The 12,441-nt window shown below is 35.7% G+C and overlaps 2 protein-coding genes across 2 annotated transcripts; both read left to right on the top strand.

Annotated features, from left to right (window-relative positions):
- The first annotated feature begins 9,866 nt into the window (after positions 1 to 9,866).
- On the top strand, positions 9,867 to 11,195 carry LOC111885399 (uncharacterized). Its single transcript, XM_023881665.1, has 2 exons — positions 9,867 to 10,760; positions 10,851 to 11,195. The coding sequence occupies exons 1-2, from the start codon at positions 9,867 to 9,869 to the stop codon at positions 11,193 to 11,195; spliced, it is 1,239 nt and encodes a 412-aa protein (XP_023737433.1).
- Positions 11,196 to 11,440: 245 nt separating this feature from the next.
- Positions 11,441 to 12,169, top strand: LOC111885398 (uncharacterized). Its single transcript, XM_023881664.2, has 2 exons — positions 11,441 to 11,509; positions 11,558 to 12,169. Exons 1-2 carry the CDS (start codon positions 11,441 to 11,443, stop codon positions 12,167 to 12,169), a joined length of 681 nt encoding a protein of 226 aa, XP_023737432.2.
- The last annotated feature ends 272 nt before the right edge of the window (positions 12,170 to 12,441 follow it).

The following is a 12,441-nucleotide window of genomic DNA, read 5'->3' on the forward strand; positions in this document are numbered from 1 at the left end:
CATTACAATTTATCACTTTTAACTATTTACAAAATATTTTTGGGGTTGTTTAAGGTAAACTAAAATATGTATTTAAGTTGATCCTGTAATGTTATATTTAAATTAATAATTTAAGTATTTTATAAAAATTGTTCCAAAATTGTATCTTTAAAATGATAATGGTTTATATCCAACAATATATTAGCACTAACAAATTAATTATAATATGTTAAAAGTTAAAAAACATAAATTTATAAGTAGAAGTAAAGATATTATTTATATATGATTACACTTTAGGTTTGATATTTATTTAAGACAAAATTGCAAAAATGGTCCCCGTGGTATGCAAATTTTTGGGGTTTTAGTCCAAACCTTGAGTTTTTAGATTCATAGTCCTTTTGGAGTGGTTTGTATGTAGAAATAGTCCCTAGATTTAACTTCCGTTAAGTTGTTGCTGTTAACCCCCTCATGTGCCTCCCACATGAGGGTATATTTTTCTTTTCACTTCTAAGGGACCATTTTTGCAATTGAAAAAAATATCTCCATTTTAAAAAAAATAATACTTATTTATTTGTTTTAATAATTAAAAAATAAAAGATCTCTCTCTCTCTCTCTCTCTCTCTCTCTCTCTCTCTCTCTCCAAAAAGTAATCTTGTATCTTCTTCTTCTACGTTTGCTTTTGCCAGAGACTCATCACAAACCATGGATTCATCATCAACCGTTTCTAAAACATGAGCTTTTTCATCATGATTCAACGACCCATCATCCATAAGCTTGTTAAAACCCGAATTACAACCACCATTAACATCATTTCCCTGCAAATACAAGAAATTATGAACTTTTTAATCAAATTCAATAAAGTTTCAGTAATGGGATACCTATAATTCACTAGACTTATGCTCTGTAACAATTTGAGAAGGATGCCTATCGATATCCCACCTAAGATCTTTATAGATAACTCGGCCATAAGCTCTATGTGATCTAATCTTCTTCGTTTTTGCAATGGAAATTGAATGTTGAACCAGAGCACACAGGCCCAAATGTTATCCCCCAATTTCTCTCCTGTAACTCCTTTTATTCCCTCATATTTCTCATTATCATGTATGGAAACCCGGTTAGATATCAATTTGATTGTGAGATTCGATTGCTGATTTATTTAGAAGCAATTTTGAAAACAATCTAATAGATCTGAAGCGATGGTCCTCATTGTTCTTCAAGATCTCATCCATTCTAAATTCACACACTAGGCATCGTGGGATTGCGATTGTGGTTACAAACCAGATGTTTGACTCAATCGAAGACAATAATATGTCAATCGGTGTCTGAGTTGGGAATCTGGAGTCTTTGTATACATATGGAAGACAAGTTCTTCTAGCTTTGGAATTGTCTTGGGCTAACTGTGTTAAATTAAGATTGTTTCTGTCAAGACACGAGGTAATAGAAGGTGTAGAAAATGGTTTACCTAATTTTGATTGTAGTCGACTGCTGGTAAATCATTTGCTTGTTTTTGACATGGGGAATATGACATTTACTGTTTTTGATTGAAAACACCCGAATCTTTCAATGATTTTAGCTATGATTGAAGAGCATTTTTTGCTTGTGTGTGTTTCTCCTTCATAATTGCAGGTTGTAAATTTCTTTCTATAGAGTTTTTGATTTTAGAACAGATAAAGGAGATATGGAGTTGAAGAAATCAATCTGGGTTTTTTCTTCAAATCCTAAATGAGAGAGAGAGAGAGAGAGATAGAGAGAGAGAGAGATCTTTTATTTTTTAATTATTAAAATAAATAAATAAGTATTAATTTCTTTTAAAAAAAATGGAGATATATTTTTTTCAATTGCAAAAATGGTCCCTTAGAAGTGAAATGACAAATATACCCTCATATGTGAGGCACATGAGGGGGTTAACAACAACTTAACGGAAGTTAAATCCGGGGACTATTTCCACATACAAACCATTCCAAAAGGACCATGAATCCAAAAAACTCGAGGTTTGGACTAAAACCCCAAAAAATTTCATACCACAGGGACCATTTTTGCAATTTTGTCTTTATTTAACCTTATTAACCAATTATAATTATTATTAGAAAGAAATTGAAAAGTCATGGGAGTTTCAAATGAATGTGGTGAAAGAAAAAATGCATGAGAGTTTCAAATGCATGAGGTTCAAGGAAAAATGCTAGCTTTATAAGATATATATATATATATATATATATATATATATAGATATATAGATATATAGATTTCTAAGAACTTATATTTATTATTGAGATTCTAACAGTCTCACACTTGGACTATATATGCTTGAAACTATATTACAAATTCTTATGTGCGTTATTATTCACTTTCAGTGTATTTCCTTTAAAACAATTTGGTCATTCTTATGTATAACTATCAAACCAATACGACTTTAGCCATATATTTATAATATGATTAAACAACCATGATCACCATACATACACACTCAATGACTTATATAAAACATGGATGAAAATGATATGTAATATAAGCTTATGTATGTCTATTTTCAATTGGTCCAATTGTAGTTTTTAGCAAGGTCAATTCATTTTGCAACATATATACTGCAAGTTCTTGAATTTAGGACAATGATAAAATATATCATGAACTTTATTCTGTAAAATCTCATAATAAAACTTCTTGATAAAACACATAATCCATAATGACTCCCACCAAACTAATGTATTATTTATAACAACGCCAATAAAAACATGCTCATGAAATATCTTATACAATAATCCTTTATTTAGTGGGTCTGTCAGCATTAAATCGTTTCTTATGTTTTATATTGAAAAATTTTAACCCTGAACTCTCTCATGGATATCCATAAAATTCGAATTTGTCAAGCTATTTTTGTTAAAGTAGCTCGATTTTTGTCACAACAAATATCCAATCGCTTGTTAATGTCATCTACTACTCATAACTTAGTGATAAATTTTATAGACACAACCCGTAATTTGATACCTCAAGATAAGCTATAAGTTTTTGTTTAGGAAATTTCCATAGGATGACTCCTTTAACCGTCATAATATTATATGGATTGTATGTTGTCTTGGTATCTAACATAATTTGATTCAGATAAATCAAGAACCTAAAAAAATCTTTTGATTTTATATATTTATTATTTAACATAAAGTTGATCGATTGTCATCAAGGCGATAAGAAAACCAACTCAACATATGTAGTAAGGTAAGTAGGGTCAAATGTATATAACGTAATGGGTCCATAACCTCCTGGTTGGATTACCCTGGCCCACAACATCCCGGTTGGATTGCCCCGCATATGACGTATTGGGTCCACAACCTCCTAGTTGGATTACCTTGGCCCACAACTTCTCGGTTGGATTGCTCCGCATATAACATACTAGGTCCACAACCTCCCGGTTGGATTACCCTGGCCTATAACCTCCCGGTTGGATTGCCATATATATATATATATATATATATATATATATATATATATATATATATATATATATATATATATATATATATATATATATATATATATAACATACTTCATCCACAACCACTCGGTTGGATTACCCTGGCCCACGACCTCCCAGTTGGATTGCCCTGCATATAACGTACTGGGTCCACAATCTCTTGGTTGGATTACCCTGGTATGTTGACTGAGAGCACAAAACAGTACAGTCTCAACCAACATAACATGTCGACACAAAATAAATAACAAACATACTCAGCAGACAGATAATCATACAGCTGGTAATCACAGGTAGTCCTACCGATCTACCAGTCTAACGCCCATCATCATGTATCATATAATCATACATATCTACCGCATACTCAACATATCATCAATCAATATAACGAGTTATCAACCCAATGGTCCAGCCTTAGTGTCTTCGACCCACAAGTACAGTGAGGAAAACTCACTTGAACCACTCAACAGAATCCCAACAGCTATCTCAGCATCAGAACAACCAATCCAAACTTCCTAAAACCAAACCGAGACTAATCCTTAGTCAAATACTCAATTCTACCTAAGTTTGACCAAAAGTTAAACTAGTCAAAAAGTCAACGGTTAAAGTCAACGTCATGTCGTAACCATTCCTTGGTCACGTTGTGAGAATGAAACGAAAAAACAATCATGAATCTAGGCACCATCACGCCATGACACATCCTATGTCACGTTGTAACATCTGGTTAGAAGGCCAAAATCTTCATTAAGTGTTTAATCTCTTCATTAAGTGTTTAATCTCTTCACAACAAGACCCACAATCTCGGATCTAGATCCTAAATAGCGTCATAATGGATAAAGTTTTCAACTTTATCCATTAGGATGGTCCAACCAACCAAGTTTCAGTCTTTAAGTCTCAAAGGGACCAAGAATGCATCTTTCTCAACTAAATCCATTATGTCCGAGTCTCCAACCTTTAGATCTAAATCAACATGATGTTTAGATGGATAAAGTTTCAAACTTTATCCATAATATTGTCTCAAACTTTCAAGATCTAAACTTTATTACCCCAAAATAACCAAAATAACCAAGATAACTTGCATGGCTAAAAGGGAAGGCAAAAGATCAAAACTTTCCTAGTCCAAAAGGTCCAAGAAAGCATTATAAACTGATCAAAAGGGCGTTGGAGTCCAAATCTAAAACATACAATGCTCTTGAGACCTTGGAGAGTAATAAAGTTTCAAGCTTTATCCCCAAATCTCACTAAAACTTATTAAAATGGACCAAAACACCAAATACACTTAGATCTGAGGTGAATATGCAATAAATCTTGGCACTTTATAACTTACAAGGGTCTAGAAGGTAGATGAAAGTTGAGATCTTCAATTTCCAAGCTTCAAGGGTCAATCTTGCATGAAAACATTGCTCCAAAACCACCAAAAACTCTAAAAATGGATGAGAGAGGAGATGCGAGGCTTAAATCTTGAAAGTGGAGGCTAGGGTTTCTCCCTAGAGGTTCTAGATATGATGGAGGCAAAGAAAAATACCCTAAAACATGAACCCTTACATTTAAATACCTTGCAAATCCTAAAACTTTTATGGGCTTTGGGCTGCATAGTTCTCATGTCGTGAGAATAAATTCTCACCTCGTGAGCACTCTCACGTCGTGAGCACTCTCACGCCGTGAGAATTATTTCTCACCTCGTGAGAACGAGTTTTCACCCATTTTCACTCTAACTTCAAATAGTCATAACATCTTCGTTTCAACTCCATTTTCGGCAATCTTAATATCCATAGAAAGTATTGACGAGCCCCATACTTCTATCTAGTGAAATTTGGCTTAACACATGTCGAACTAAAATCCATAATTCGTGATAGAAGTCGGAAACTGTAACACTCCAAATCAGGTAAATCATTCTAATCCTTGAAATTATCTATTTTGGAAAAAATGTTCCCTTTTGTACGCTGGACGTACCTAAGTGTACGCTTAGCGTATTATGGAAGAAGGATCGCGAAGTAATATTGTGTATGTGGGGCGTGCATATAGATATGCATGGCGTACGCGACAGAGTACAAAAACCCTAAAACCCAGACTTGAGACATATTTATTCATCCTTAAGCCATTTGGACTGAACCCTAATCAGCCTCTAGAGTCTCATTTCATCCCTTTATCTCATTTTTCCTTTAAGAGTGTTATTTTCGAGCATAAAAGGGTGTTGGTGGACATTTTCGAGCTTATTCAAGAAGAAGAAGTTACTGAGCAAGCTTTGTGTGGCATTGGGCTTCAAGAACCTGCATCTAGTTCACCTTGAAGAGCTTCTGGAGGTATAAAGTCTTAATCTCGCTATCTTATTCACTAGATTGAGCTAGGGTTTTCAATATTGTCCCTTTTTGTGTTCATGAATCATATCTTGGGAGTTTGAGCAACTCCAGAGCTTGGAAAGAGTAGATATGAGGTCCCTTAGTTCATTCATACCATAAAAATGTAGTCTTGATGAGTGTTTTGACCTCATGCATGAGTTAAGACCCTTGGAAAGGTCTTAATGGGTTATAAGGGCTTGTTGGGAACATATGGAGTATGCAAGGGCATAAAGTTGCCAACTTTATGCATTAGAACATCTTAATGGACTCATATCTAAAGCTGGACATTCATCTCCCAAGCATTAAGAGCTTAATGGTTGTTTGTGCATGCCTGACTTGTACGCCACGCGTAGTAGCATGTACGCAGTGTGTACGGCTTGAGGAGCTAGTACGCAAAGCGTACTAAAGAGGTACGCTTGGCGTACGCACCCCAGTTGGTTTTCGGCTTCGCGTGGGCTTGTAGACTCTTTAGGCCTTAATTAGTTTTGGGCCTAGTCATATTTTGGGTTAGTGGTCCGATGAATCTATTTGGGCCATAGTTGTTTTGGTTGGGCCATGTGGCTCATTAATAGTTTTGAACATGGAATTTGGGACCATTAGCAAGGGAAGACTCTTGGGCCATTATGAAAGGACTTGGGCTTAGGTACTTGGGTTCTTTAATTAAATTATATTCAATCCTAATTTTGGGTTAATGGTATTATTGCTCAGCGCGGGTGGTTTCAGACTGTTAGGCGAGCAGCTTTCGTGTTTAGCAGACTAAGGTGAGTCTCCTCACCATACCAATGGGTCGAAGGCACCAAGGCTGGCCCATTATGTGTTATGTGGAATGATAGTTTATTACGTGATATGTGATATGCTAGTTGTCTGTGTAATACTCGCATGGAAGACCCCGGAGGGTTCCCGTGGTAGTGGACTAAGACCATGCGGGGGTTCCCATGGCATTCAGTGTAAGACCTTGGAGGGTTTTCATGGCATCCTATTTGTTTACATGTTTAGCTTATGTGACATTTCTGTGGTTAAGAAGACCATGTGGGGGTTCCCATGGAAGGTAATTAAGACCACATGGGGGTTCTAGTGGCACCCGATGTAAGACCTTGGAGGGTTTCCATGCCATCCTTATATGTTTATATGCATGGGTTATGTAGCTTATATGGATGATATGATTTATGTGATTATGTGCATTGTAAGGGGTATGTTATGGGGAACCCACTAAGGGTTAGCTTACAGTTTGTTGGTTGTTTCAGGTACTTCAGGTTCTAAGGGCAAGAGCCCAGCATGATGGCGCGGCATGTACTCTGCAACATTTTATTTGGGGACACTTTGATATTATGAATAAATTGTTGATGTTATGGATTTTGAAAACAAATGTGGTTGGAATTTTATATTTTATGGAAACGATTTCATCACTTAAAAAGGAAAATTTTTATTGAAAATTTGGGATGTTACAGAAACATCACTTTTACCATTTTACCCTTTGACTTCAAGGCACAAACCAAGGATTTAATCACTATCTAATATATCATCATCCAATAAGTTCTAAACACCATTCCATTGAAGCTCAAGGCCTTTACTTGATCCATTTATTGTCCACAATCCCGAAATAAGAAACTTCTTGAAATAGGATGTTACAACTCTCCGCTACTTAAACTGGATTTCGTCCTCAAAATTCGTCTTGGTTAGAATCTTTGAAATTAACATCAACATAGTCCAAAATCTCCCTCTAACCCCTTCTAAATCAAGGAATTTACATAGAGAAGTCGAGAGATCACTCGGAAACTCACAACTATAAAGAAAACAACCAATAACTTGAAAATACTCAACCACAACCATAACTGTAAGAGCCAACTTCAAGTGAGAACCACTCATACCGGAAACTCTTAAAAACTACACCGAAAATCAACTCCATCAATATGTATCCCGGAACCAGGAACCCATCAGTCTCAACTTCAAAAACGATACCCTAAGTTTGATGATCATCCATATGTTGTACCTACCCCCAGTCCCTGAATAGGAACACCACCAAATCATGCAAAAAGAATACTAAAAGACATCGATCGTGAATTTCGAACAACTCTCAAATCCAGAAATTGTGCCCAAAAACCTTAAATATACACTTGACTTCCTGAAAAGTCATCTTCAACTCATTTCTCCCGCGAGCATAATGATCATTCATCCAAGCATCTCATGTTGCATCCAAATCACTCATCAGACCAGGTGCACATCCACCTAACAAATCACTCGAGGCGTTTACACGAACTTCATGACTCGAGATTTCAGAGCCAATACCCAACATTGTTAACCAAACTCCTAATAAGCAACCTATAAAAAAATGGGTTCATAACATAAACATTCGGCAGGAGACTTCCGATGTAGAATTAATACTCCCAACAATCTTTTACTACCCACGTGATCCAAACCAGCTGGTCACTGAGTCTCCCGACTCTCAACAATGCACTCACACCCAAACATACCAATAAGACTAACGATCTGAGACCGAAGAGTCTCAATAAAATGACTACCAGATCCCTTCCATGTTAATCATACATCCACTGGTTAACAATACATTATGACACCTTCTAAGCACTAAAACGATAAGGTCACAATGCTACGCCAATCTTTCCGCTATTCCATCACTGTTATGAAGGCTTACGAACAGTACCACATGGGCCTAAAGGTACTCAACCATCATCATACCAACTTGTAGGAACCCAATCAACATCCCTCTCAATCACTAATTAAGCACATCATGAGTCAAACCCTACTATAACACATAATTCATATTACAGAATAGGATGCTACCAACACAAATTTAGACGAGAACATGTCACACACAACCAACAAATGAGATAGGAGGTTGTATTCTTACTCCAAATAAAAGTCTACTAACCAAATAACAACCATACGAATAAATTCAGACCAAGTGTTCTCATGCTATCTTACTCAGTCCATATACACCCCTAAGGTAAAAACATAACCAACCCAAGATCTACTGTATTCCTCCTTCCTCACAACCTTACCCAAAAGATGATGTATCGGTAGATCCAGGGACGGTATTGTAGAGGTGCCCGGTGTGGCACCGACAACACCTAGTTTTCGTATATGCAGTGGTAAATTTGTTCAAAAACTTTTTTTTATATATATTGGCAACTACGTAAAAAAATCGGCAACTACATAAAAAAAATTGGCAACTACGAAAAAAAAATTGCCACCCAATTGGATCAACAAAGCCCAAAAATATATTTATAACTTAGACTTATCAATTAGTAGTCCAAAAAGCCGATTAATTTTAGCCCAAAAAAAACTAGTGTAGCCCAAAGCTCATTTGGATAATTGGATCTTTTGATCTAATTGGGAGAATGGCAAAAAAGCGTGTGGCGAGTAGCAAAACAGAAAGCAAAAAAAAAAAAAAAACCATCGACATAGTGAAGTCAACTTCGAGACTTCGACTGTGACGCACGCCTTAGCCCTCACGAGTCACGCCTTCACTCACGATTCACGAAGACTTGCTTGGTGCTTGATGCTTCCATTGCTAATTCCTTCTAATTTCTTGAGTATCTTGTTGATTGAGTAGCAAAATTCAATTCCCAATTGTTCAATTCGACTCCAAGTGACCAAGCCCTAGATAAGAATGAAACAAGTAAGTGTTTGAAAATTGAAATTTTACCAATTTGTTTAGGTTGAAATTGCTATGTTTTTATCTTGAATTGGTGAAATTGCTATGTTTTCATTGATGTTATTGACTTATTGATTGATTTGGTGAAATAAAATTGCTATGTCATATTGTCTTTATTGAAATTCAATTTTGATTTGGTGTAATTTCTATGTTTTGACTTTTGATTGAAGCTATTGGATGATTTGGTGAAACTATTAGTTATTTAGCTTAATGTTGAATTGTAGGTTACCCTTGGTGGTTTTCTTACCAAAAGACCAAGACCTAATCTTAATGAAAGTGGTGAAGGATCTTCCCAAACACCAATCACCAACCAATCTATTCCTTCGGTCTCTAATGCAATTCCACAAACACCATGCTCTAATGAAACTAATGATGGTATTTGAAAGATCTTCCAAAGGACCCGGCGGATAGGCCAATGATTACAAGTTATGCCTCAAATATAAGAGATGATGTAATAAGGGAATATTTGCTTCAAGGACCTTGTCAAATAAGGCTACACAAGTTTCCAAAAAAGAAAATAGGTGATAGATTAAGAAGCTTTGTTCCTTCATGGTTTGACGATTTTGATTGGTTGGAATATAGTGTGAAAAATAAAAAAGCATATTGTTTATATTGTTATGTATGTGGAGACCTCATGGGACAAAGAGGAGGGATAGATGCATTTGTTTCTCAAGGTTTTGATACTTGGAATAAAAAAAATGCATTTCGGACTCATGTGGGTAGTGTTGATAGTTTTCACAACAAAGCAAGAGAAAAGTGTGACTTTTTATTGAGAGAAAAACAAGCTATTAATGTAGTCTTGAGGAGGCAAACCGAAGCGGAGGACCATAAATATAAAGCTCGATTACGTGTTTCTATTATTGTTGTTAGGCTTTTATTGAAAATCGGTTTACCGTTTCGTGGTAATGACGAGTCGGTTAACTCGGAAAATAGAGGGTTTTACATTGAAGTGTTAAAAGCCATTCGAGAGACTAGTGAAGATATTTTCAACAATACTTTAGAAAATGCTCCTAAAAACAATCAACTTATTTTCCCTAAAATTCAAAAAGAACTTGTGCAATGTTTTGCACAAGAAGTACTTTTGAGTATTCGTCAAGAGATTGGTCAAGATGTATTCGCTTTATTGGTTGATGAATCTTGCGATGTCTCAAAAAAGGAACAAATGGCTATTGTTTTGCGATATGTTGATAATCTTGGCTTTGTGAAGGAAAGATTCATTGGAGTTGTGCACGTGAAGGATATATCCTCTTTGACACTCAAAAACGCCTTAAATAAAGTACTTACAAGTAATAAGTTGAGTTTTAGTCATGTAATTTATTCTTTAATTTTTTGTTACTTAAATTTAATTTAATTAGCTTTGTTTTATATTATTTATATATTTTTCAATTTTTTTTAATAGATAAGAGGACAAGGTTATGATGGGGCTAGCAATCTACGAGGGGAATTCAATGGTTTGAAAGCTTTGATATTACAAGAGAATGACATAGCTTTTTATGTATATTGCTTTGCACACCAACTTCAATTAGTGGTTGTAGCTGTAGCAAAGAAGCATGATGGTGTTAGTGACTATTTTGAGCAAATTTCGTTGGTGGTTAATGTTGTTTGTGCCTCGTGTAAAAGAAAAGACTTGCTACGGGAACAAGCAAGACAAAGGGTGCAAAAAGGCTTGTGTAGTGGTGAACTTGAAACGGGAAGAGGGTTAAATCAAGAGACTACACTTGTTCGGGCAGGGGATACAAGATAGGTTTCACATTTCAACACACTCACAAGTCTTATGAAGTTGTTTGCGGATGTTCTTGTGGTTTTAGAATTTGTGAAAGTGGATGGAGGGTCATTGGCAAACCACCAACAAGCATCAGGAATCTTAGCATATTTTAAATCTTATGAGTTCGTGTTTTACTTATATATGATGTATGACATTTTACACCTCACGGGTATATTATCAAAGCAATTTCAAAAAAATATCTAGACATTTTAGAAGCGGATTCGATGGTTAGAGGGACAATATACGCATTGCAATCTTTAAGAGACACGGGGTTTGCTAGCATTTTGCCAAAGGTATCCTCTTTTTGTCAAACACACAATATTGCTACTCTGGAAATGTAGGATTTTTATATTGGTTCTAGAAACCGTACGACCACAAAGACCAATAGATTTCACTTTGAGGTTGAAATCTTCAACACGGTGGTGGATATGCAACTGACTGAATATCGAGATCGATTTAGTGAAACAAGCACCCAGTTACTAGAATACATGGGTGCTTTGAGCCCTTGTGATTCATTTTCACAATTTCACAAATCAAAGTTGTTGAAGTTGGCTAAGTTGTACAAGTATGACTTTGATGATTCGGATTTGATAGATCTTGAAGGACAACTTGAGATATTTTACCACTCTTCCATCAAAGATGAGCATTTTACCACTTTGAAAGGAATTTCTGAGCTTTCTCGTTTAATGGTTAGTATGAGGAAACATCGGTCTTATCCTTTGGTTTATAAGCTTTTAAAGTTGGCTTTGATATTACCCGTAGCAACCGCTAGTATAGAAAGATGTTTTTCAAAGATGAAGCTCTTGAAGACCGACTTGTGCAACAAGATTGGCGATGAGTTTTTGAATGATGCGTTGCTTTGCTATGTTGAGACCGAAGCACTTGTGAAAGTTGAGAATGAAAAGGTAATGGAACAGTTTCAAAAGATGTCCGCACGAAGAGGACAAATTTAAATTGTAATAAATGATAAATTGTTGTTATGTTTTTAACTTTTATGTAATGGATCGCTTATTTGTATTAGACGTAATGAATTAGTTTTTGGTTTTATATTTTGTTTGACTGGAAAAAAAAATTCGGCAACACCTAGTGTCAATTCCTGCGTCCATCCCTGGGTAGATCTAACCGAAACGATGAACCTCAACCGCTAACATAAATGTCCTTATGAATGGACCAAACAAAGATCCCACGCCTTAATTGAAACTGAACAGATCCTACCAACATGTAA

This window comes from Lactuca sativa, chromosome 9 (assembly GCF_002870075.4).
Source record: "Lactuca sativa cultivar Salinas chromosome 9, Lsat_Salinas_v11, whole genome shotgun sequence".
In the NCBI taxonomy this organism is placed as follows: domain Eukaryota; kingdom Viridiplantae; phylum Streptophyta; class Magnoliopsida; order Asterales; family Asteraceae; genus Lactuca; species Lactuca sativa.

Coding starts and splice junctions, on each gene's coding strand:
- LOC111885399 (XM_023881665.1), top strand. CDS start 9,867: ATGATTACAAGTTATGCCTCAAATATAAGAGATGATGTAATAAGGGAA. Junction 10,761..10,850: donor ATAAGTTGAGTTTTAGTCAT/GTAATTTATTCT, acceptor TTTTTTTAATAG/ATAAGAGGACAAGGTTATGA.
- LOC111885398 (XM_023881664.2), top strand. CDS start 11,441: ATGGTTAGAGGGACAATATACGCATTGCAATCTTTAAGAGACACGGGG. Junction 11,510..11,557: donor TTGCTAGCATTTTGCCAAAG/GTATCCTCTTTT, acceptor CTGGAAATGTAG/GATTTTTATATTGGTTCTAG.